General features: G+C 48.8%; 3 protein-coding genes across 4 annotated transcripts; 2 read left to right on the top strand and 1 right to left on the bottom strand.

The window, feature by feature from the left end:
- Nucleotides 1–4,135: 4,135 nt before the first annotated feature.
- Nucleotides 4,136–13,693, bottom strand: LOC131212470 (protein kinase C). The gene is given in 10 exon segments (XM_058206347.1): nucleotides 4,136–4,300; nucleotides 4,406–4,545; nucleotides 4,619–4,871; nucleotides 4,936–5,994; nucleotides 6,074–6,144; nucleotides 6,933–6,964; nucleotides 7,564–7,637; nucleotides 9,400–9,561; nucleotides 9,636–9,829; nucleotides 13,543–13,693. Coding segments are annotated over 10 exon segments (2,301 nt in total).
- A 3,454-nt stretch (nucleotides 13,694–17,147) lies between these two features.
- On the top strand, nucleotides 17,148–19,863 carry LOC131208970 (zinc finger protein 345-like). Of its 2 annotated transcripts, none has more exons than XM_058201920.1 (3): nucleotides 17,148–17,265; nucleotides 17,319–17,433; nucleotides 17,508–19,863. In XM_058201920.1, exons 1-3 carry the CDS (start codon nucleotides 17,225–17,227, stop codon nucleotides 19,809–19,811), a joined length of 2,460 nt encoding a protein of 819 aa, XP_058057903.1. In that variant the 5' UTR covers nucleotides 17,148–17,224; the 3' UTR covers nucleotides 19,812–19,863. The 2 variants fall into 2 exon arrangements, with proteins under 2 accessions (XP_058057903.1, XP_058057904.1); XM_058201921.1 differs by having other exon boundaries at nucleotides 17,319–17,441.
- A 707-nt stretch (nucleotides 19,864–20,570) lies between these two features.
- On the top strand, nucleotides 20,571–25,466 carry LOC131212798 (splicing factor U2AF 50 kDa subunit). The gene is made up of 6 exons (XM_058206820.1): nucleotides 20,571–20,709; nucleotides 20,840–21,511; nucleotides 21,584–21,675; nucleotides 24,142–24,264; nucleotides 24,328–24,441; nucleotides 24,506–25,466. Exons 1-6 carry the CDS (start codon nucleotides 20,706–20,708, stop codon nucleotides 24,845–24,847), a joined length of 1,347 nt encoding a protein of 448 aa, XP_058062803.1. The 5' UTR covers nucleotides 20,571–20,705; the 3' UTR covers nucleotides 24,848–25,466.
- Nucleotides 25,467–26,166: the final 700 nt, after the last annotated feature.

Raw genomic sequence — 26,166 nt, 5'->3', positions numbered from 1 at the left:
CACGTTTCAATATATCTCCCCGTGTTTGCTAATTTCTTTTCGTATGTATTTGCACACACACACACATATTTATATCCGAGCGCGCTGACTCCTGCGTGTTTTGGATTTTGCTTGCGTATGCGCCATCAAAATGCGCGCGTGACACGTGACCATTCCCGTTCACTTCGCAGCGCAGTTGAGATTTGGTTATTTGGTTTCTTTTGCCACTCAAAACCTGAACCCCGAAAAGCTAGAGCCAACGTCGTGGCCGTGGCTTGTCTCTGTTTTCTTTTGTTTTTCTTTTAATTGTGTAACATGCAGTTTGCTCTAATCATATTCATATCTTTGACCGTGTTTTGTCTGTTTTTTTTTTACTTTGTATATATTTTGTGTGTCCTGCTCCTGCTCGGCTTGGTAAGTATTTTGTTTGCTCCTGCCATTCGAGTACATTCATTCGAGTGCGGGTTGCCATTGCCATCGTTTGCCCAAGTTTTGGCTTTCACTGTTACACCGGACCGGCCTTTTCTTCCCTTTTTGTCTCTGTGCTCTGCGGGGAATAATGTATTGTTACGTTACGGTTAGTATATTATAGTGTTTTTAATCTACCTAACATGCAACTAATGTACACGAATGTCGCTATTCTGTCTGTTCCGCCATCTGAATATGGTTTGCCCATGATTTGATGTTTGAGATTGGTTGGTTTTTGCCATCTTGTTTGTTGCGCCCCTATGAAGGAAGAATTTTGCACTTGCCAGTTATGTTCTCTTCCGTCCGCGTGTACAAGTCCTTTTGGGGTGCCCTGGCCGGTGGTCAGAGAAGCTGCAAGAACATCTCACTAGAAACGCACGGAACACAACACAAACAACTTTGCGTGGATGAATCGCGCAAAGTAAACGGTCCCAACAGGTGGGAATTTTACCACAACTGTGTGCCAACTGAAGCTTGCATCCGATGAGCGGTTTTGGTGTGGTTTTTGTTTGAAAACCGGAAGTCCTTATTACCCGAAAAGAGTGGCTCAAGAATTTAATGGCTTGCTTTGTTGGTTTTCCTTCCACCTAAAATATGCTATATTGGGCAGCAACACGACGATGTTGGACGCTTCCTTCACAACGCTTCTCAATGCGTGCTATGTTTTTGTGTCCTTAGTCTTTACAATCATCATAGCACACAGTCTGCGCTCGGCGGATACGGCCCTTTTCTTCATCGAATTGTTTGCTTTGCTTTTAATATTATCAGACGGAATTGTGTGATTTTCAAGTTTGTTCTTCTTGTTGTTTCTTCCCCCCCGAATCCAGTGTGCGTTTCCTTTTGTCGCTGTCGTGCTGTGCCAACAGAGAGACAGGAGCATATAAAAAGGCGACTTGTCAAATATCTGTATGCATGTGTGTATGTGTGTGTGCTTTGCTTCGTTTGCAGCCATTTTCTTAGTAATCACTCATATTAATCGCGCCGTCCGCTGAGTTTGTGCCGAAGGGTTCGCGATGGAAGTTGGACGAGGCTCGGGAAAACGTGGATCAATACGATCTACCCACTCCCAGGCTCGGACATCCAGAGTTTTCCTCGTCGCCGACCCTCCACAAACGCAGCGGCCACACGCACCCGTATATGCACAAGCTCAAAGCCTCCACTAGCTAGTTTGCAACCGCAGCGAGAGCTACACTATTGATAACGGTTCTACATTCAAACGCGCGGCCCATCGGTTCGAGAGTTGTCGTACTGAGAGTTACGATCACGCACAGATACGAAAAACACAAACGACAAACGAGACAGAACCAACTGAATACGATTTTACAACACATTCTTGGCCAGCACACCTGCAGCAGTTTTCCTTTTCGTCTTCTTCTCGCTTGTGGACCCCGCTCGGTGGAGATTATACACACATATATTACGCTTCTATTGAGCTGTTTCAACAGCAAAGAGATATGCCACGTTCGGAAGGAAATGTATCGTGGGTTAAACTATATATGAGACATTCTGTTGCCACCAACCATTCGACACCATCTTTTACGCTAAGCTATACCCACCATTCCGTGTCTACTGTCGTCGTTCCTGCCGTCTTCAAGACACCATCTTTTTTCTCGTCATTTGTCGCCAACCTTCGCTTCCAACTACCCCCCTTAGCTAGACATTCCTACTAGTCAACATTCAGCATTCGAACTAGTTAACATTCATCATTACTAGGTGTTACGGTACTAATAAATAAGTTGCTCTATTAAAAAGAGAAAAACTAAAACTCAATACTGCACGTTTTATAGCAAACATTTTGCATCCTGATGCACAGTTATAACACACAAACATCCTTTCGTTAGTTTCTAACAATTAGCTATCCTATGGCAAGGAGAGTTTCCCCGTTTCCCCGGTTCCGCCGGACCCTTGCCCCTTTTCTGTTTCTTTTTCCTACCGCTTCCCACCATCCACGCCGGCTTCTACCCCTTTTGTAACTGAGTTGTAGGGAATTAAAAGTAAAAACTTAACGGAGCGACGACCGTCGGGCAGAGCCCTGTTTTCCCTGACTCACTTGTTTGCTCCTTCCTAGTGCGAGCTGTTAATCTTTGGTCTATTCCAATGTTTTACTGAGTCGTTCGCGCGTCCAGGATGGGAGACAACCTCTTGACGAAGAACTAAGAACTAATCTAACGTCGGCTGTAATAATCGTAAAACGCGCAGCGCATGCACACGGTGCGTAACGTACCCAATGACTAGTGTTAAAACCGCGCTCTGAGCGCCCCGATAGAGTTGCTAGAAGTAAACAATTCATTGCGTAAAATCTGCTTCAGATTTCCACCGTCGTCGTCGAACGGATGAGATTGCAACACAGAAATACGGTACAATAAATGGCCAAATTTGCTTCGCAAACACACGCGGACAGTTTCCGAAACAACGGAGGGCGATAAATGCGAATGGGCACTCACTCCGGAGCTTCTGCGCGGTTGAAGTGAAAGAAAAACGATTAAAATTTTCGATTTTCGGTGAAATTTTCGATTTTCGAAACGATTTTCGGTGAAATGTACATCCTGCCTTAGGCCCAGCGCATCCAGCCTGGGAGCCAATTATTGTTTGATACACGCACGAGGGAGAGTAAAATGAATGTTTTCAACAGCAACACACCTCCAACTTAACGCTAGTGTTTGTATTAGGAACGTGAACTAAAAACGCAACGAAGTAACGCAATTTAAAACACCTAACAAACATCGTACAATACTACACTTTCCATCTTTCTGACACCTTGTCCTAAGATTATCGGTTGCGTTAACCTTGGCGCCGGTACAGTAAAATTCAACACATTTGTTTAAAACAATGCGATCTTACGTTAGAATACGTTCGGGTAAGCACCGGTTACTCTGCCTAGTAAAACTAAACCTTAGACGATTGCATCATAATGTTCACAATCCTGGTGATTTTGGCTTCAAATGAGATTGCAATAATTCGGTGGCACCTACGCGTACGCGTCACGATACAGGACACCGGTATACCTCGAGGTACCACCAGCACCTTTCCAACTTTCCTAGTAAAACCAACAGACGACGATTGGGCATTCGCTTTGGCAGAGAGATTGTCTTCTTGCGAACGAATCGATCGAAACGACAACGCGCTGTTTGTTATCACACAGCGTGCCCTATCTCTGTCCAGCGTGACTCCCATGCCGAATTCATTCAGTCAGCCTTCCTCTAGTCGTCCCAAAAAAAACGTACTAATTAAATCGAATAATGTAAAACAACCCTTACAACGTCTCCGGTTTACGTTTAACGTACCCCAGCAGTTGAAAGCCAAACCTTCCTCTCTTACGATCGTTTGCCCATCTTTTTAACAACGCGCTTCTGGGCGCTTCGTTTTCTCTCTTTTATCCCCGTTTTAGAACTCTTCAAAATTCCCAAATTGCGGGCTCTTTCTTGCCTTCTGTGCGATACGAAGTGCTAAAACCAAAGAAACACACTTTAAATCGTACACCGACTTGCGTGTGTTCCGGGTGTGTCCGGAACAGGACGATGCGAAAACTAAGTGGTGTGCGAGCGGCGGGCGCTAGGCGTCGATGGTGTTTGTGCTACTGACAGCGCTCCGATAGTGTGTGCGTCCTCTCGTCGTTTCGCCCGCCCCGTGCCCGTGGACAAATCAGAACGTAGAAGGTGGCGTTCGGTGGCCCACCGCGTTAACGAGCTTAGCAAACTATCTTCCGCTCCGGACCGAACTCGGGATTAGTGAAGGAAAAGCCGGCAAACTCGTCCTGATTGATGCAGCGTATGATATCGTTCGGGACCGGCGTCAGCACGGGGTCTTCCTTCGTGAACTCCGTGTCAAAGTTGAGAGCATCGCGAGCGCTCCGCTGTTTGGTGGATTGGAAGCAAAAAGAGAGAGAGAGAGAGAGAGAGAGAGAGAGAGAGCGTTAGTAGTGACTTCACGCGGGTGCATCGTCGGTGCATCACAGTACCACTCGTGGCCGGAATGGTGGTCGAACTTTGCGCTGCTCCAGCGCCTCCCAGTCCATGTCTTTGAAGAATGGATGACTTCGGATTTGATTTTCGCCATCGGTGCAGCCTAACCGCTTCGCTGCGTTTTTGGTCATGAATCCTAACCACGATAAAGAAAGCAGATTTAGGGTGGGCCGATTCGAGAAGAGTCACTCTTTAGTCTTTGGACGTACCTTTCAGAATGGATACCGCTTCGCGGGACAACCACACCGGGTATAGGACGTCGTCGCGAAGGATCGCCTCGAAGAGATCGTCCTCGTTGTCCGCCTCGAACGGTGGCTGGCCGGCCATCATTTCGTACATTAGCACCCCGAGCGCCCACCAGTCCACTGACGGTCCGTAGTCCAGTTCCTGCAGGATCTCGGGGGCAATGTAGTCCGGTGTGCCGCAGAAGGTCGACGTGAGGTTGTCGCCGGTAATGCCCTCCTGTAAGCGAATGTGTGTTGCTCGTGAATAGCGTTACTACGAAACCCGCCAACGGGGAACATACCTTGCACATGCCGAAATCGGCCAGCTTACAGTGGCCCTCGGCATCGAGCAGTATGTTGTCCAGCTTGAGATCGCGATAGATGACACCGTTCCGGTGCAGGAACTGCAGCGCGAGTGTGACTTCGGCGGCGTAGAAGGCGGCCCGTGGTTCGTCGAATTTGCGGGCCCGCTGTATCTGGAACATCAGATCGCCACCGTTCACGTACTCCATCACGAAGAACAGTCGGTCGGGCGTCTGGAAGCACGAGTGTAGCGCCGTCAGGAACGGATGCTTGGCGGCCAGCGCCAGGATGCGTTTCTCCGTCATCGTACAGTCCACGTCGTCGTCCTGCAGGATCACGTCCTTCTTCAGCACCTTGATCGCGTACACCTCGTCCGTGCCCTTCTTTTCCGCCAGCATCACCTTGCCGAACGAGCCCTTGCCCAGCACCTTGATGAAGTTGAAGTCCGTCAGGAACACCTTGCCCGCCATCGGGCGCGCATTGCCGTCGTCGTCGGCGCCCAGGTTGACCAGCAGGCCCATCGCCGGCCCCCCAGACTTTGAGGTTTGACCACCGGCACCGCCGCGACCGCCGTAGTGCTGCAGGGAGGCCGCCCCTCCACCGAGCTCACTATCCACGCTGCTCTTGGTGGAGAGCGTATCGAGCGAGCACGTATCGTCCGAGCGTTCCGACATCGAGAGGCTATCACCAGGCGCTTGGTTGGAGTACTACAGTAAAGCGGCAATGATACATGAGGATGCTGGGATTCTGGTCCGGGAGCCACTCACGCTTACCTTAGATCTACGGGGTGGTGTTTTGTCCATGGTGATGCCCATCTCGTTCAGCAGCTCGGCCAGCTGCTTGGTGTTAATGCCACAGTTGTTGGCCACGTTGCCCTCGCAGCGCCGGTGGATATTCATGCTGCACACCTCGCACTTCAGCCCCTGTCTAATGATGCCGTACAGCAGCGACCCGCAGTGATCACAGAACGTCAGCCGCTTGAACGAGTGCACTGAAAACCTATGTGGCATATTTACATTGAACCGTTGGGCTGCCTCCGTTGGTGTCGGTTTGGTTTGCTGCAATTAGAGGTAGGATAGGGAATCGCGCTGCTGTTATTGGCGGCTCTGGTCATCTCTGCATCTGCACTGCACGTACCTCATCCTTTTTCTTGGGACACTTTGTCACCACCGAACTATGGCACCGCTTGTGGACGACGCATGTGCACACTGTGGACGAGAGAAAGTAGGGAAGTTGGAACGTGATTGCCGGCGACGACCCGTGATTCATAATGTACACCAGTCCACGGGATGGCCAGCACCACCGGGAAGCACCTTCGAACTACCGATCGATCCTCAGCAAACTCATTCCGACCAGGACCGATCGTCCGACCGACATTACTCGCCGTCGTGCGCGTTAGAGAAATGAACAACAATGAGGAACAACACAATACAACAAAGAGAATAGAGCGACCACGAACCAAACCAATAAGAAAATGGAAAAGAAAACTTTCCGCCAGCCAGGACGGTGCGGAAAAGTACGATCGTCGTAAAGATTTTGAGCAGGGAAAACAGTTGAAACAGGGAGAACTAAGCTAACCAAACAATTGTTAAACAGAACAGAGCAGGAGTGCGATGTTAAATGTGAGCAAAAAAGAATTTTCCATTCAAACAGAGGCAGAGAACAGAGGCCAACGGCAAAAAAACGTTAGTTAAGAAATGGCTAACCAACAAAAGAAAAAAAGTAGTAGAACAATGACACATATTGAGGAGCCAAACGAACACAGGCACAGTGTACAGACCGGAAACCATTGAAACCTTTGCCGAAATTAGCGCGTAATTAGTGAGAATGCAAATTAAGTAAAGAAGAAACAAACAAATAGAAAGAAACAGCGCAGATGGAACGACAATCATCCGGGGTGTCGGGTTTGGTCGTGCAAAATGAAGGCAGTCAGCGAATGCACGGATGCAACATGGATGCGGTGCGTGTGCATCGGGGAACGGATGCATCTGCTTACCTTGACACTGATAGCCCTGTTTGCCTAATCCCCTGCAACGGTCGAAAAAAAGTAGAAAGAGAAGAAGAAAATGTGCGGCACGAACGTTACAAAAGATTGATAAGGACACACATCAGGACACCGTCAGTTTCATCAGTTTGTATTGCAAATCGTACCGTACGCCGATAAGGTCAGATTAGGTGAGGGGGCAAGATAAGAACCCCAATTCGTTAGTGAACGCTCCCGCGATGGGGTGCCCGTCCGTTGTTAATAGGGGGAATCTTCTAATCGAAATCGAACGGAGGAAAATTGATAACTCAGTAATGGAAAACCAAACCCGGGGCCATCCGGGGCCACGTGATATATGAGTGATGAGTTGAACATGAACCAAAGATGTGTAGGTGTTAGTGACCCTATTCTCGATTGTTTCAACAAAAAAACCCTCAGAGATTAGCTGTTAAAATTTCGGAAACTGAATGATGGCTGTTAGGCATATGTTACGCTTCGATCGGAAGAACCAAAAATTGGAAAAATCAATATCGAAATCCTACAACCTACAGAGACAGAAAATCGAGGCCCGCAACCAAACTAAAGTAAAATGTTACAACATTTGAAATCGGGTGAAACGGCAGTCAAACGGCCAATACTTTACCATATGAATTCACGACAGTGGGAGCAGAACGTCGGTTGACGCAGGAATGTGGCCATAAACTTGTGACCATTGACCTGGCAGCGGCGAGCACAGCAAAAGAGAAGAAGGAAAGGAAAACATCAGATTAAGTGTTATTAGTTCGCATGGCGGCGCCAAACGATGTTGAGGTAGTAGTGGGTAAGCCTTGTCCTATAATAACTTGTTCATAAATCGGCACCCTGTCCTGGTCGTTCCCCCAAACCACAAATCACCGAGGGTTCGAATGGTACTGTGCGAACATAAATATGGCCAACACCTTCGCCGTACATCGTGTACATCACGAACCGTGATTCCAATGGTCACATATGCTGCTTGTCCCTCAGGCTTGTCCATTCCAACTATCGGTATTCCTCCGGGTGCGCTCTATTGTTAAGCACCCGGTGACTGATGTTCCGCGCGCTCCGGTCCAGTCCGGTCCGGAGTGACAGAAGTGATAGAGGGAAGCAAATCATACGGCACGGGGTTTTCTACCGAGCTGGCAGAAGCTGTTGCCTTCCTGTTTGGCTCAAAAATAGTATCAATGCCATCGGGACTGTGAGTACAGTGTTGTTATCATCGATGCATGAATGCATCACCGCCATCACCATCTTTCTCGTCATCCTCGTCGTCGTCGTCGCCGTTGTAACGTTTGTCCGATTCGTACGCGCGCTCGGGCGGGCCATACTTTGAGCTATTTAAAGACGGGCGATACTCTCGCACCCGCACACCGCATCATCATCATCATCGCAAACACTCCATCATCATTACTTATGGGGCCGGTGGGTACCGGATTGCGTTGGATTTTCGATTTGCATCCGATGCGGTTGTTTGCGGTAGATCATGGCACGGAGTGGAGTGGATCCGTCCAACGTCCTAACGCGGGTTATAAATAAAGCAACCCCCCCGCCAGCCGGCAAAGTAAGTTCGGCTTCGACTGCTTCCAATCACCCGCCGTAGTGGCCAGTGGAAGTGGTCAATCCAGTGTCACCCAAAGGGGGGGGTTCTAAAACAATTTCGTTGCGTTTGCAAATCGCTCACTTTCATTCACTGTTCATCATTTGCGGGTTGATTGACGCGATGATGGTTTAAAATTGTCCCACTTTGCTAACTAGCTGGCCATCGCAGAAGCTTCGAACGCATTGGTTTTTGAGAATGGAGCCGCCTGGTCGGAAATGGAGACGCCTGGTACCGCGTACAACAGGGCCGCGGTGTTGCGTATCCTTTCCTTAGCCGAATCGAACCACAACAACTCGGTATGGCTCTAATCAGTGCCTCAGCATTCGACCTGTTTTTACGTCAAACTGGGACGCACACGGAAAATCAATGTGCCTCTTCACTACGGCACCCTACTACCACTGCTTCACTAACCACTGGGTCCAGGAGGTCAATCCACCTGGTGGCAGACCGTTGGGAAACCCGAAACAAGGCTAACCGTACAACGAACACACGGGTTGCAGTGCCATCGGACACTATGCAGAATGCAACTATCCCGGGGGTGCCAACCGAACGGTCGGGTTCGGTCGGGGCACATTAATCAGAGAGTCTTCATTCGTGAAGGGCCGACCCTCTCGCCAACCGCCCCGGGGGCAGGACGCCCATTTTCAATTGTCATTTTCAATTTAAAGCAAAACACGTCAACGTCAATGACTTGTCTCGCAATGTGAAACAGGCCCCGCAACGACGGCCCCTTGTTGTCGCAATCGCGCACGTCCGTTCGAATCCGGTCGGTAGGAGCTCGGGGTGTGTGAGGGGTTCACTCACAAGAAGGATGTAATCGGCCACGATAAAGGTTACACGGGAACGACGAACGACACTGACCTGATGAACACGTCTTCTCATTGCACCGCGGCGGCGATTTAAAAATGGCTGATCCTTGACGACCGCCCGGCGGCACGAGTTCTGCGAGGCTACATTGTTGGCGTCCTGCGTCCACCGAAGATCGATTTTCACGTGTAGTCGGCCCTGCGGTTCAAGATCCACCTGAAAGGTCAGATCGGAGAAGATTAGCGCATTAGACAGGTGCCGGATGACGGCGCACGCGACGCTTAGCCTACCCAAAAGTCCTGCTGCTCCGACTCGTTCCGTGTGACCAGATCCTCGAACGGTATTGTCGTGTTGGCCACGAACACGTCCGTGATGGGACCCTCGTGGAAGATCGTCATCCCGAGGACGTTCGCGTTCTCCACCTCGTGTATGAAGCTCTCGTTCCACGCCGGATCGAAGGTGCGCGGTTTTGTGGTGGAGCGCTCTGGAAAGACAAAAAAACGGGTTAGTTAACGGTTGTGAGCTCCGATACCCCGGGAGCTCCGGATGTTTTGTTGGTAAATATTTAGCGACACAAAGTTATTGCATCCTCAACGGGCATCACGGAGGATCAATTCGCCACGCCACGATGCACGCTGGTCCTTTCGCCAGGCGGGGGCGCATGATTTAGAAATAGATTTATGACCGACATTAATCACGTGAATTTCATCTCTCGCCGTTTGATGATTCACGCGGAGATGATCTAATGTGTGGACAAAAGTGGACACCGATCGGTGGTGCCGCCTTACGCGGGCGTCCGTCACCTCCCAAGCGTCACGCGACTTCACGTGTCTTTCACGCAGGGCGTGATCGTCAGAAATCTTCCGAGAACCGCGCGAGCGCGAACATCAAAGTGTGCAACGCAAAGTGCAGCTCTCCAAGCGCACAGGACCGATCCGGATCCCGGATCGGGATGGTTTACATCTCATTACGGTCTCTCTCGGTCTCATTAGAGTGGCATCGAAGACGACGCATTCGAAATTAGCATCATCTTCGCGTGGCCCCGTTTTCGACTTGAAGGTCTCGCCTTCAAGGGCCTTGCGATCGCTGGTGCTGTCAACTCGTGACATTATTTGTGATTTGCTTAAATTGCCCGGATAGTGCAGGCTAGGATCAAGCCGTTTCGTAACTGGCGCATTGCATCCAGCTCCAATTGTCGCAAGGCTTCCGCGGCGTTCTATATTTTAGAAACAAAAAATTAAGTGGGTCAATGGGGCATGGGGCGCGGAGCGACCGTAGCACGCTACACACTAATTCAACGAGTAAGTAAGTGTCCTGTCCTGCCGGCCGGGTTGGATGACCCCGGGGCGGAGTGTGTCGCAGCTTGTCGCGAGCGTAAACAGAAAATAACTATGATTCATTATGGGGAGGAGGCGTCCACGGCTCACCGTCTGCAGCGACCAACATCGATCTGCACCTTTTCCATTGCGACACGAAGTTTGTTGTTCTGTTTTCCCGCCCGCCATTTCATTGACCCACTTTATAATAAATCGTTTTTAATTGGCGTCCCGCTGTCGGCCGTGTTCCTGCACAGGAGAACAAGAGACGGCCACCATTGCCAATCCAGCCCCGGGGTGGTGGTGCCGCGATGTTGCGAAATCCGTCGCTCGGTGCGACATTCAAATTGGTACGAATGCGCCGCGTTCCGCTTAGCGCAGGGCACGTGATCACGCCCTAGAGAGGTGCGGTGCTAGAAATACTCGAAAATTATCCCCGGGCCGGGGCTCCACTTGACCGGGTGACTGACGGAAGTGGTGTACGATTTAGAGGCGACAGCGAGGAGGCATACAGATTTGGTGCGGTTTATGGTGCTGGCTACGCGTTTGGCTGGACAAACAGCATCCGCAACCGTGGCGGTGGAGCGAACAAAAGCAAAACAGATTCGTTGATAAGATAATGCGGCTAGATGAGCGACGACTGACCATGGTGATAAGCATCGCAAGATGTATCCGGAAAGGCGTTACACGCAAAGCTTCAACTCACGCGCATACAACGCGATTCTAGGCGGTGTTGTGATCGTGCTGAAATTGGCGCACGATCCTTCTGGCACGTTGTTTGTTTAGCAACGTGAGAAATAATGCCCCCATGTTGCATAGAAAAATATATCTCCACGGAAGTTCCGTTGGTCAGAAGGTTTTGGCTAATGTTTGGCATTACAAATATCGTTAGCATAGTTATCCGTGGCAAATGAATTACAGGGCTTGGGCCAAAGGAGCCAGCGAACGGATCCAACAACAACAGCATCCGGAGGCTGCATCGTTTTGTTTGCCACCGCAGGTACCATTGGAGCACTCGGTAGGCCCTTGAAGCCCTCGATGACCGTGCAATGATTCACACCAATGTGATTATGCAGCTCACGCGAAACCTTGGCTCACATTAGTGCTCGAAGTCGCTGGCAGCTTCACAGTCCTTTCTCGAAACTGGAATGAATCGCGCTGCTAATTCCGCGACACTTGCATGGCCATAGCGTGGTAGTGAGCAATACAAGCTGCATGGGTTTGCAACCAAAGCCGTGGTCCAACGTGCCCAAACACAGAGGGACACAGAGGGACCACAGTCGAGAGACAGGGACTGCTTAGGGGATTGAAATTGAAACTTAGAGATTGCAAAAAAAAACATGTTTATTCACAAATACTGCGCGTCCCATCATCTGGCGGCAACGGCCAAGCATCGGAAAGGCCTGGAATCTGGGTGACGCGCCCGCGAAAGGATGCTCCGCGGAATAGAATTTCCTAAAGGAAAACATCTATAGAAACGCTGAACACAAAGTGAGAGGGTTTCTCAATTGGGGGGTCATTAGGCCCGGCTCTTTCGCTCTAGCTTTGCGTCTCTCTTTCGAGAAGAAGATTTCATTTGGCCACCTCCGAGGGAGCTGCACAAATATCAGTAGAACCGCCGTCCGTATATGCGGATGGCGAAGACTTGTTCCCTGGGTTGAAGGGCGAATAACTGAGCGTTCCGTTGCTCATCAAAGCAAACGTGGAGATCTTCTTACTCGCTGACCACGATTAATGCAGGTCCGTTTGTGTTCGCAGCGAAGAACAAGATATGAATCTTGAGGTCACCTATTCTCTGGACACGGTTTCATCGGTTACCCTTCCGCCACTGCCTGTAAACGACTTCCTCCTGACCTTTCCCTGCTTTGTACCTGCGGTCCCTTCAGTCGTATGCTGGGGGATGTCTCCTGCCCGTCGGAGGCATTTTCTCATCGCCGCCTATCGGTCCGTTTTTCATTTAGCTGTCCGCTCCTCACACAACCGCAAGCGCATTTTCCTTCGCTCGGAGCAGAAAAACCCTGACCTGTGTGTACAGTGTCCGAGGACTTACGACTCTCCGCTCTCTGCGAGAGAGTGCCGCTTCCCTCTCTCTCTCTCTCTCTCGGTCTTTTTCTGTCTCTTTCTCACTACCGACTGTTTCGCCGTGAAACTCGTCTGTTTCACACATGCTGTGTGTGTCTGTGGCCAGAATCCCCATGCACGAGTTTTCCACACGTTTCCGCTCGGAACCCGACCCGAGGATTTTTCCGTGCGTGTGCCCCCGTTTGTGTTGTACCGCGAAACCTTGGCACAGGCACTGACAGGCAGCCATTTTCATTTTCAATCCTGCGCGGTGGTAGGAAAATTTCGCTCGAAATGTCAAACCTCCCCGCGCATCGCGTGCGACGTCCTCCACTTCGCTTCCCCTTGGCATGGCCCCAGCCGATCTTTGAAGGCCCCCCACCCGTTTGTACCATTTCAGTCTGCTCCCCGTGTCGATGGGCGAGTTGAAATCGAAACGATCGAAGCGGAAATATTAACACAATCTCCCTGGCAAGGGCGCGGGATGCGGGGCATAAATAGACATAGCGCTTAAAGACATTCCAGGGACAACACATCTTCCGGAGCTATTTTTCCCGCTCATAAAAGAGCACAGCGGCAACAGCCGACACTATAGGAGATCTCGTCCTTGGAATTACGTCTCGAGCCGCCTGACGGCCGTTCGCGGTTCGGGAGCGCGTAAATCGTGCACATGCCGAGCGCGATCGCGATCAACCGGGGCACCAATTGAATAGAATCTGTTCTTGTGTTTTTAGTTTAGTCGACATCTTCCGATATCGGTTGAACCTTGCCTGGAATGTGATAAATAATCACGCCGAGATTGTGGGAACCAAATACCTACCTATAAACTTCTCGTCGACGTCTATGGACACGTACGGATCGATGAGCTGATCGCCGAGCCGGCCGAATGTCATCGTGTGGCGCGTCTGAAAGTCCGTCGGCCGCAACCCGGTCGCTTCGCAGACTTTCAGACGCAAAGTACCCGTAAACATGTTGCTCGCTTTCCACCGCTACGCTCCCAATTTTGAATCCGACCACCAAGGGCAAGAACACTGCTGCTGCTGCTGCTTCTGTTCTGCTGGGCGGACGCTGTTGTTGTTGTTGCTGCCCGTCCTTTCGGCTGCTGGTTGCTGATATTGTCGTTGGTGGTTGTGATGGTGGTTGCCTCCGGTCTTGGCACCACAAAAAATGAACTAAAGCGAGCACTCCTGTCGCGGACAGGACACTGCAACGACTGGGGTGGCACTTCAAACCACCTGCTTCTTACGCCAGCAACCACCCACCGCCGGATCACTGTACATTGACGGACCGACAAGGAAACCGCACACGAACCGGGGTCTTGGGTCTCGTGCGTGATCCTGCTCCTGATTAGCTGCTCCTTGACACGGCTCGGCTCGGCTGGTTCCTGGGTGCGTTCAGCTAACAGGTGTGTAGGTGTGGTGGTAGCTATCAAATGCACTCAATCGCTGGTGTTTCTAGATGCAGGTCGTGCCATCACCATTATCATCGAGAGTTTTGCGGCTTCCGGGTAAGGGTGGGCCCAAAACACTCACGCACTCGTACCACACCACTCGCATTCATTCACTGTGCTATGGAGTATGGAAGGGAGATATTGTGATATAATGATTACTCGCCATTAACGACCGCACACCCCACGCCGGCCACTGCACACCGGTACCGGTTGAAAATTGTGACACAAACTGTACTGTAAACGCGACTGAAGGAAACTGTAGGTCCTTCGAGCTTTGAAAGGCCGTCGAAGCAATTCACTTGAAGATCACTGGAAATTCCACGTCGCAGGACACTTTGATCGCGGTCGCTTGTCACTAATTAACGTGCTGCCATAAAAAGGAAACTACCGTTCACACACCCCACAAATCATTGGCCTCCGTTGAACAAAGAGCGCCTCGCACGCCAAGGGCACACCAGCTTGACTTGCGAATGGAAAACTCACGGCCCGGCACGGTTCGTTTGCTCTTCTTCGAGTCTGGTCGACCAGAAACTACGAACTGCACAACAGGTACCACCACCAACACAAACACTCACAGCAAGCGCACCGCAAATCCTTGCAACCCTTCGGGGGCCCCGTTCCGATTGGGCAGCAGACGTGGGCAAGTGCATTCGGAGGTTACTCGAAATAGGAATCCCCGCGAAAGGAGGCTCCCACAGCAACAGCACAGCGCCACAAGCACACCTGCTGATTGCGGGTGGGGTTTTGGGGGGCTCTAGTGGGCAGCTACCGCCGAGACGCTGCCGAGTTCCCACACACGCGCCAATTAGTTGTGGGGCCGTGGCACAAGTGGAAGGACGTGTTGTGCAATAATAAAGACTGGCTGCCGAAGGAATACTGTTTGCAAAGGAAGGAGGATTCGGCGGGCGCTCAACGATGCAACCATATTTAAAATGGGGCGTAATGGAAAGGTGGCTTCATTAGGCGATAGATGCACAAGGATACAGTTGCCAGCTGACAACAGGCTCCTCGAAGAGAGAGGCGTCGAGGAAGGGGCGAAGGATTATCCACCGGGAGCTCTCCGGGACTGGTTGTTGTCCTGCGGGGTCACAGCTCACACGAGCGCACGCACACACCAACACAGCTGCGAGCGCGCGCGCACACGAATTCACGATCGCCGCTGTGAGAGAGAGAGAGTAAGGCAAAAAACCTTGCTCCTTCTCCACTGTTGCTCTCGTGCAGCTGCTCACCAACGCATTCCAGAGTGGTGGTCGCAGGAGGCGAACGAAGGAACGAAGAAAATCCACCGTTTTTCCACCACCGACGACGACAGTCCTTTGAGGTGGTTGCTTTACTCCTTTGAAACATGCACACTCACAGACACAGAAAGCAGCAAGCCCATTCAGGCTCCGTCTTCTTTCTCCGACGTTCTGGCCAAGGACCTCTGTTTCCGGAGCGCACATACACGGGCGCATGCACGCACGCACGCGCGCGCAGAACATGAAAAACTCGCTCGGTCGCTCGGACGAGGATTTTGCATCACGCACGCACGCACGCACTCACACGCGGCTGCACACGGGGAAGGCGCACGGAACGGCGGTGCTATCCCCCTCCTCCACCGGGCACCGTGTTTTTCGTGCCATTATTTTCACTCGCGGAAGATGGAAGCCCGGGAGTGTGCACGACCGTGCGCGTTTTATCACACTGTTCCTTCACTCCCTAGCCCCGTCTCGCTCGCACACTCAGCACCAGTGCGTTGTCGAAAATGCCTGGTGCGCTGGGTCTGGTTTCCGAGCTGACCCCAGCGGGGCGGGGGAAGTAGCACTTAACAATTGACCCTTCCTGCTTCACGATGCCCTCGTAGGGCCAATGGCCAGCGGGGCTAGCTTTCCAAAGCGAAAGAGAATAGTACACACTTTGCAGCAAAAGGCGAAGAAAGGCCCTGTTCGACGGCTCGCGTTCAACACATTTCTGCCCGAAAACCGACGGCGATCGAACGGTGAAAAACCCTGTGAACGCACGGAAACGGCCTCTTCTGGGTTTTCTCGCAAAACAAAAAACGTTAGGAACCCAATTTGACAAACTTACTCACTTTTCTAGTGACAAGTTTCGTTTATTCAACTCTTTCTCTGAAAATAAATTTGTCTCTGTAGTTGTATTTTCTGACAGCCTGACCAACCAAGATTTTGGAACCTCTGAATCTGCGTTCCCGATCTCTGCATTTTCCCTGCTCTCTCCTTCCCTCTCCTCTCTCGTTTCTCTGCGCTCTCTCTGTTTTTCTGCCTTAAGTTGAGAACGGGAAAGAGATAGCTGGTGCTAGAGCGAGTAGCAGCTTCGCTCTCAGAAAAGGCGAAGCCAAAAGTGGTTCCGTTTTCCAACTCGTGAATTGTCCAATTCGAATTTTAGTAAATCCTGGTCGTTCAAATCAAACTATTTTTTCTTAAATCAACCATAAACGATAAATAACCCATATTAGATGCTATGCTTCTGGATTAGTTCAATCATTACGTCAATATGCAATAACTTTATCGAAAGGACAATTCCATTCTCACATGCCAAGGTTTAGACGATTTTTAAGCAGGCGATGTCGCTACCCCAAGATAGCGGAAAAAATTGTCGAGCAAATTGTATAATTACTATTCCTGCAAACCGAAAAGAACAAATTAATTTAAATAAACCTAAATTTATTCAAACTTAGTAATTTACAAAGATAGCGAAATGGTGGAAATAAAAGTATTTAATCATAATGATAAAAATAATTGATGATGATTTATCATTATTTAAACTCACACAAACTTGATACACCCCAACTGTTTGTTTTGGCTCTCTCACAAGCGCGCGAACTTGGCCCCCAGAAGCTGAATAAAGGCGCAAGAAAATATGGCTTTTTCATGCATGAAAATATTGCTTTTCTCATCCAAGAAAATTTGGCTCTTTCTTTTTCGTTTTTCTCTTCCCAGAAGCTGTCAAAAACCGGTTGTCAAAAAGGCAAAACACATGAAACGATTTTTGTTTAATAAAGTGCAAAGTGGACGCTTTTACAAAATCGCTTAAATAAACGATTGTGCTCAAAATGAAGTTTTCGGCATTGATTAAGAAAAGGAATGGTGTACAGTAAGTTAATGTTCAATAAGGATTAAAAGGTATTACAGTGAACTGTTTTCCAGAATCCCAAAAATTTGTCGATGGTGCTTGTCGCCAACTGATGCTTTGGATGCTCTAACGCGCGACGAATCCGGGCAATATAAAGTTCAAAAAATCTTCGATTTTACCGGTATTCAGGTTTGCTTGTAACAACAGACATCTCATGTTGTTCCACAAGAAAAACGTGCTGTACGATACTTTTATTATTACAGATTCAACACTCTCCTGTAGTTCCATCGTATTTGTGCACAATGTGTGAAGCGGGTTTGAAAAGGATGCATCTGTTTCGCTGGCGATCCAATCGAAACAATGATTTGGTTGATAAATTTATCGAAGAGCAGAACACAACGAAGATCGAATCAGAAGTCAGTCAAGACCATCTTGACCACTCTGCCGAGCAAACGGTTTGCACAGAATTGTCTACTAAACCTGACTTTACCTCACCGAATACAGCGAAGGTTTTGCACTTGAATCGGAGGAGTTGTACAGCTCCTCAAGTAAATGGGACACATGAATGTTGTGGGAACATACCTGATGATTTATTTGAGGCAGAGGAAAATCCAATTGCAATCAAATCAGAGTGCGAAAAGGTCGATAAGCAGCATCAGCTGCAAACAATGAATTATGTTCTGGAACAGGATAACCTCAGAACAAATGCTTTGGAATCGGTCTGTCAGGATCAAATAGATCATCCTGTGACCGTGGCAAACAATACGTGTGCTGATGATTCAGCAGCAAAATCAATTCAAAACGTCGTAAGTTCCGGAACCCGAAATGTCCATAGCAAAAGTCATCTCAAAAACCAAAAGCACCACTGCCCTCATTGTTCCGCAACATATCCAGCTTTAAACAAGTTAAAGATTCACATGCGCAGTCACACTGGTAAAAAACCATACCAGTGTAAATTCTGTGTCAAAGGCTTCTATTCATCAAGAATTCTGGCAGAACATACGAAAATACACAATAAGGAGGAACAGCATAAGTGCCCTTATTGTGCATCAAGGTTTTCACAGTCATCTAGCCTAAAGATTCATATGCGCACTCATGCCGAAAGGCCTTATGTGTGTAAAGTGTGTGAAAAAGCGTTCACGGCATCAACCATTCTGACTAAACATTTGAAAATTCACAATAAGGAGCAACATCGCCAGTGTGCCCAATGTCCGTCAACGTTCGCCCAGCTTTCCCAATTGAAAGTCCACATCCGTACTCACACCGGCGAAAAGCCATATCAGTGTAAAGTCTGTAAAAAGGCGTTCTATTCAGCAGGTAATCTAGGACTTCATTCGAAAATTCACAATAAGGAGCAACATCATCGGTGTCCTCATTGTTCGTTAACGTTCGTACAGTCATCTAACCTAAAGGTTCATATCCGCACACATACCGGCGAAAGGCCTTATGTGTGTACAGTCTGTGAAAAAGCGTTCATGTCGGCATACGTTCTGGCAGAACATTCGAAAATTCACAATAAGGACCAACAGCATCAGTGTCCTCAATGTCCGAAAATGTTCGTCCGGCTTTACAAATTGAAAATCCACATCCGTACGCACACCGGCGAAAGGCCATACCAGTGTAAAATCTGTGAAAAAGCCTTCCACTCATCAGACAATCTGGCAATACACTCGAAAGTTCATAATAAGGACCAACAGGACCACAATAAGAAACAACAGTATCACTGTCCTCATTGCTCTTCAAAGTTTCCCCTTCCATCACTGTTAAAGATACACATCCGCACTCACACTGGCGAAAAGCCATACCAGTGTAAAGTATGTAACAAAGCCTTCCATTCATCACGCACACTAGCACACCACTGGAAAATTCATAATAAGCATCAGTGTCCTCAATGTCCCTTAAAGTTCGCCCATCTTTCCAAATTAAAAGTCCATCTTCGTACTCACACCGGCGAAAGGCCATACCAGTGTAAAATCTGTGACAAAGCCTTCTATTCATCAGACGCTCTGGCAGGACACTCGAAAATTCACAATAAGGAGCAACATCATCGGTGTCCTCATTGTTCGTTAACGTTCGTACAGTCATCTAGCCTAAAGGTTCATATCCGCACACATACCGGCGAAAGGCCTTATGTGTGTAAAGTCTGTGATAAAGCGTTCATGTCGCCATACGTTCTGACAAATCATTTGAAACTTCATAATAAGGACCAACAGCATCAGTGTCCTCAATGTCCGTCAATGTTCGCCCAGCTTGGCCTATTGAAAGTCCACATCCGCACTCACACCGGCGAAAAGCCATACCAGTGTAAAGTCTGTGACAAAGCCTTCCATGCCTCAACCAATCTGGCAATACATTCGAAAATTCACAATAAGGACCAACACCATCAGTGTCCTCATTGTACATCAAAGTTCGCAGGATTATCTAACTTAAAGATTCATATCCGCACTCATACTGGCGAAAGGCCATATCAGTGTAAAATATGTGACAAAGCCTTCTATGCATCAAACAAACTAGCACGACACTCCAAAACTCACACTCAAAACTCCAAGAAGGATGAACCTCATTAATCACTGTCTATTCTCGTTTGAGTTTGTATAAGATTGAATTTTATATGTTTACTGAATCAACGCAATAAAATAATTATTCTGAAAAGAAATTGTGAATAAAATAAATGTTTTTAAAAATTTGGAAGGTTTGTACGCAGATTTGAAATAATTTGGTTGTTCGAAATGACTTGGTTATTGCCCGTGTTGATATTGCAGTAGGTAATTCTCGTCAATGTCACGCAGCTGGCCTGATTTCAAATCCCGGGACCGGTTGTCGCGCAGCCGACCATGGTTTTGATTCCCGATAGCGACGTGATTCCCGATAGCGACGTGATAGGGTTGGCGTGGGACTAACAACTGCACCCATAAAAACGAACCGTTGTTAAAGAGAGCAATGGAGATTAACATTGTCTCTCTGGTATGGGATAAGACCGCTCAACGGTTGTTGCCGAATAAGAAGAAGGTTGTTTGAAATTACTCCAAAAACTGAGGCGATACTGCAAATGGTACAAGCAATTGAATTAAAATGTGATTAAATAAAAATTCGAAAATCTAAATTTCTAAAGACGGGAACCATTTGAAAAATTTGCGCACTCACAAAAAGAGAGAACAAACGAACAAACGGTTCTACTGTTATACCATGCACCCGTAGAAAATATGGCTTTTCTCATGTATAAAAATATTGCTCTTTTTTCTCTTCCAGAAGCTGTCAAAAAAGCTCACTTCTGTCATCTCACTTTTCGCATCGGCTTCTCACCGCATCAGACTACGCTAATTTCGGGTAGCCGCGTTGGTCGCCGATTTAGTGCGCTTTTCACCATAAAAACATCGGCCGATTCTGCGAAAAGTTGCCATTCCTGTGGAGTTTAGCTAGCTACAGCGGCTGCGAACATTCTTCTCCCAAAGCCGATCGAAATGTGTAAGTATTTGGGACGATTGAATCCGTGAGTGAGAGCGTGAATCAATATGTCGCGAATGGCGCTACGGCGTTTGGGGTTCGCCGGAGAATTCGTTGTGACGGTCGTTTCGTTTCCTTCCGGTCATTTTAGCCGATCGAGATTACCGTGGTGGCGGAGGTAGGGGCGGCGGCGGCGGTGGAGGTGGCGGAGGAGGTGGTGGTGGTGGCGGCGGTGGTGGAGGAGGCGGAGGCGGACGGCACAGGTCTCGGTCCCGGGAGCGACGACGCAGCCGTTCTCGGAGCCGCGAACGCCGGAGATCCCGGTCCCGCTCGCCGTACCGGAAAAACCGGTCCCGCAGGCGCAAGCCCTCCCTGTACTGGGATGTTCCGCCGCCGGGTTTCGAGCACATTACTCCCTTACAGTATAAAGCGATGCAGGCCGCCGGGCAGATACCGGCCAACATAGTGGCAGATACGCCGCAGGCTGCCGTTCCCGTTGTAGGTAGCACCATTACGCGCCAGGCTCGGCGACTGTACGTCGGCAACATACCGTTTGGCGTGACGGAGGAGGAGATGATGGAGTTCTTCAACCAGCAGATGCATCTTTCGGGTCTAGCGCAGGCTGCCGGCAATCCGGTGCTAGCCTGTCAGATCAATCTGGACAAAAACTTTGCTTTCCTCGAGTTCCGTTCGATCGATGAAACCACGCAGGCCATGGCGTTCGATAGCATAAACTTTAAAGGGCAGAGTCTGAAGATACGCCGACCGCACGATTACCAACCCATGCCGGGTATGACGGATTCAGCGGCAGTCAACGTTCCGGGTAAGATATCTAGGATTGTTGACGCGCACACGGTAACGCGGCTAACACGAGATCAATCGATTTTTTTGGTAGAAAAATTCTCCGGAGTCATCAGCACGGTGGTGCCAGATTCGGCACACAAAATCTTTATCGGTGGGTTGCCGAACTATCTGAACGAAGATCAGGTAAGTGTCCTGTGGAAAGTTTTTTTTGTTTTCTTCCGTTTTGTTACCTCCGCAGTTCCACTCTAAAGGAACTAGCCGAAGTCGAAAAGGATCAATGTTTAGGAAGCGTGTTGTATATGCTACGGGATCGGGATTAGTAGAGAGTGCACGGATGGAAGCGTTCGTAAGCGGCGGTTTCGGTACTTGTTTGTGAATCACCAAAAACAATACATTCGTTTACTTTTCTCATTATCCTCTTAGCCTAGCGCAGCGTGCACAGTGTGCAGCAAAAAGTGCAACGATCCTACGGAAACGGCATTCCTTTATTACTTGTCCCTTAAGTTGTAGCTCCCCTATGCGCGCGTTCTGTTGCGAATCTGTTCCCCTTTTTGTAGGTTTTTAAGCACCATAAAGCGAATCAGAGCGTGTTCACCGCGCACGGGTCACACTTTTGTTCCTTTCGTTTCAATTCTCAGCGATTTTAGCACAAATGAAAGCAAAGCCAACAGTGATCTCGCTCGTTCTCTTACTGCTGCTGACGGTAAATAGATTTTCTTGCAGGTATCTGAAAAGAAACATAACACAACTTAAACCCCAAGACCACAACCATCCTTGACCGGTGCTAAACACAGGAACGTAGCATGAAAGGTGGTCACTCGAGATTTTGCTTCACAGGTTATTTCACAGCTGCATCGGCTGCAAGTGACCTCAAGCCGAACGAACACTTTCCGTCCACTCTCTCTCTTTCTCTCTTTTGGTGTTAGGGCTCGTCGATGGCATTTTACAGAATCGGCTTTTAACCGCGTCGCGTTGGCACATGTTGGCCTACTGTGTTTATTTTCCTCGCCTCGATTGAGTGTTACCGTTTGGTACGATGTGTGGTACAATTTGGGAATTTGCAGGATTTGTGTTTCGTATTGGACTTTCAGGTTTATATTATTACAGCACACGGCCAGTATCCGGGCTTTAGTAGTTTACAGTGCGCGCGCCTTCATTACGCGACCGTTTACAGAACTCCTTTCAGCTTTCATCGTATGCAACCGATCGTTTGTAACCGCCATTAATTCCATTAATTTTCTCTTCCTTTCAAGGGAAACAGTTTAGAAAAGTATTTTCCTTTCCGTTACAGAGTTTTTGTTTTATTAGCTTATCAATTTCCCTCCCCTCAGCGATAACATTTTAATTGATTTGCTCTGTTCCTTTGAAACACGGGCACGCCGCCATGTGACGTGCCACGGCGTTTTTGCAGCTATAACGATAAGAGTTTACTAAGGCTTAAACTGATCAATTTTCTTCTTCTTTTTCTTCTCTCTTCTCTTTCTCTCTTTCCATCGTTGGTCCGACAAACGACTGAGAACGGTTTTTATGGGCCACCCTTCCATATGGTGGTGGTGGTCTCTGTTGTGCATGGTGCCCGTTTGCGGTCGCCAACAGAATCGATGCACACGGTTGGCTGTACTGGCACTGGTTCCGGGACCGGAGCTGCCACGTGTTGTGTTGTGTCGTTGTTTTAGTGTTCCATTTTTTCTAGGCTCATTCACATTTTCTAGGCATGACCGTGCGAGATACACCGGTTGATAACAGTTTTTGCAGTGACACTTTAACCCGTTGTTTCAGTTGTCCGCGAACATAGAATCGCCGGAAGTGGTACTTTTCGTTTTAGCTTCGAGAAAATGGCGTGAAAGCTTTCCGTCCGTACTGTTTTAGGGAAGGAACCGTTTGAAAGTAACTCTTGAGCCATTTCGCACGGCTGCTGCGGGCCCTAAAGTCAGAGAGGCAAGTTAGCAAAATGGGGGTATTGCCGTTGGCCATCAGGCAAGTGCAACCTTTCAGCGACAGCGGCTTCAACGTTTGCAGCAAACTTTCTCCGTCGCGCGCGATCTTCAATTACTAGCTGCAGATTGATCGGTAGTAGCGCTTTAGGGGTAGAGTTAGTACTGATCGACGTTGGTTTGGCACGTGTGTTCGGCAAACACCAGAAGGAGCGAAGGAAAATAGGAAATATTTAGAGCATCATCAAATTCTAGGCTCTTGCTGTCGAATCGTTAGTAGCAGAAGTTCTGTGTAGTGGCACCGTTTAGCCGTATCCTAATTACTGTAAAGCATCTCTAGCATAGCTCAGTTCAAAGCTTACGTTACGATAGCCTATCAGAGTCACAACAGTTTTATGGTTCGTTGGAAGAGGATCGATGTCAAGCGCAGGCTTTCCTGATAGTTCCCCTAGCTTAACGCAATCGTTCGTTATTCCGTCCTTCCGGTTCGAATCTACGCTACGAATCTCTTGCATCGCTCGAATCGACCTCACCTATGCCATCCGTACTAACATGATGTTTGTTTTCTGTTTCGTTTCTCTTTTTCCTCCCGGTCACACCAACACACTTGTTCCGGTTCCCTTCGAACGTGTCCTTTTTTATTATAATACTTCCCCGTCACACGACGATCGATCGATCGATTCGTCTTTGCGGCACTATCTCACACAAAAAACAGGTTAAGGAATTGCTACTCTCGTTCGGTCAACTGAAAGCGTTCAATCTGGTCAAAGACGCTGCAACCGGCCTCGGCAAGGGCTACGCGTTTGCCGAGTACGTGGAGAATTCGATTACTGATCAGGTAAGATCGTAAGCGTATGAGCTTGTATGAGTGCTATAACGATTTTTCCCATCGGTACGATAGGCAATTGCTGGACTGAATGGTATGCAGCTCGGGGACAAAAAGCTGATAGTGCAGCGGGCCAGTGTGGGTGCAAAGAACGCGAACGCTACGGTGGTGGCTCCGGTTCAGATTCAGGTACGTTCGCATCCTTCGCAAGCGGCGCAAGAAACGTCTCAAAATATTATGCTACTTCTTTTAGGTTCCGGGTTTGTCGTTAGTTGGTTCGTCGGGTCCTCCGACCGAGGTACTGTGCCTGCTGAACATGGTTACACCCGACGAGCTGAAGGACGAAGAGGAGTACGAGGACATCCTAGAGGACATCCGCGAGGAGTGTAACAAGTACGGTGTGGTGCGAAGCGTGGAGATTCCACGCCCCATCGAAGGCGTCGACGTACCCGGCTGTGGCAAGGTGTTTGTCGAGTTTAATTCAATCGTCGATTGTCAGAAGGCACAACAAGCACTGACTGGACGCAAGTTTAGCGACCGTGTCGTCGTCACGTCCTACTTCGATCCAGATAAGTACCACCGACGAGAATTCTAGGTATTTGGCCATGACGTAGCAAAACTGTATGCGTTCAACGGATATGACGGAACTTGTGTGACGATCGCTCTCACAAGGCGAAACCGTAGTTTTACAGATCCGCTCGATTTGCTCGACGTACCTTTAATTTGCTTTCTCTCCGATTGGCAATTGCAGACGAAAGTTTTAGAAAATTTTCAACAGTTGCCGGACATCATTTTTGCTGCTCTTCCAGCGGTACAATAGCATCGTCTGATGATGTTGAATATTGACGTGCAAACAAAAATTCAGCGAGCATTTCCGATTGTGGCCGGTTGCAAATGGTTGGATTTTGGGTTTAATTATGAAGCAAACTTTTAAAACAGAAAATCAATTGATATATAGTCCGACGATGGTTCCCGGCCGCTGTCTGTCATGTAACGTAGGATGGCCCATCGGGCCTCCATCCTTCGGTGTGTAGTATATTCGCAGCGATTTTCAGGGCACGGCGCGTATAGGGTAACTTTTTCTAGCTACGTAAGAGACACACGCCAAGTGGTTCGCGAATGTGAATCGATTACTGCGGAAAATTTTTCCTCCTTCCGACTCACGGACACCATTAAATTCACGGACATATTAAAGAATCAATAAATGACAATGCAGTGAAGATCTTATGTACCGCCTAGCTTCCACATAAATGCGTACACATTCCGAAAGTCGCCGGCTTTCCTCGATCGTTTGTTCGAAGCTTCTGAAAGAAGCCCTCTCTTGCTGCATGCCGTTTTACGCAATGGCAGGGAGCGGCATCCGAGCGTCGGTTTGTGTGGAATGTAAACTGAAAGTTTCTCGTGGCAAACGCGCATCGGCTGCGCCCGTTCACCAACCCCGCACAGCAGAAGCTGGGATCCGATCTTACCGCAACGGGGCTAAAGAAGGGCCTTAAACTAGCGCTAAATAAGGTAAGTAAGTTGTGTTACGATGTATTGCACTGTGGGGCCCAACAAAAACCGCCAGTGAAAACACATTAATTCACTGCACTTGTGAACACATGGCAAATTGGCAAATTTTTCGCCCTTTCTGTACGCACGATTGTATCATGCGGCCAGGGTGTAGATGAAGGGGTAAGTTGCGGTAAAACGCTCAAGATGGTGGATTGGATTGTGGTTTGTCCACGGCGCGCGTCTACTGTTTTGATGAAGTCACAGCCTGCAGCGCTCCGTGAGGTGCTCTGCTGCTCGGCGATGAGCCTACGATCCGGTGTTTGGGGTGGTGAAGTAATGCTCGGGCCGCTATCATTAAGTGCGACCGAAATGCGAACGCAAATAATAAACAAAACTCCCATGCATTACTGCCGCCGTTTG

The sequence above is a fragment of the Anopheles bellator genome, chromosome 2 (genome assembly GCF_943735745.2).
Source record: "Anopheles bellator chromosome 2, idAnoBellAS_SP24_06.2, whole genome shotgun sequence".
Taxonomy (NCBI): domain Eukaryota; kingdom Metazoa; phylum Arthropoda; class Insecta; order Diptera; family Culicidae; genus Anopheles; species Anopheles bellator.
This window is presented reverse-complemented; position numbering and strand designations above follow the sequence as displayed.

Excerpts from the sequence above, each read along its gene's own strand:
- LOC131212798 (XM_058206820.1), top strand. Across the intron at positions 21,676-24,141 it reads ACTATCTGAACGAAGATCAG|GTTAAGGAATTGCTACTCTC; the intron begins GTAAGTGTCCTG and ends CACAAAAAACAG. Across the intron at positions 24,265-24,327 it reads AGAATTCGATTACTGATCAG|GCAATTGCTGGACTGAATGG; the intron begins GTAAGATCGTAA and ends TCGGTACGATAG.
- LOC131208970 (XM_058201920.1), top strand. The coding sequence starts at position 17,225 with ATGAAGTTTTCGGCATTGATTAAGAAAAGGAATGGTGTACA. Across the intron at positions 17,266-17,318 it reads AAGAAAAGGAATGGTGTACA|AATCCCAAAAATTTGTCGAT; the intron begins GTAAGTTAATGT and ends ACTGTTTTCCAG. Across the intron at positions 17,434-17,507 it reads TCGATTTTACCGGTATTCAG|ATTCAACACTCTCCTGTAGT; the intron begins GTTTGCTTGTAA and ends TTATTATTACAG.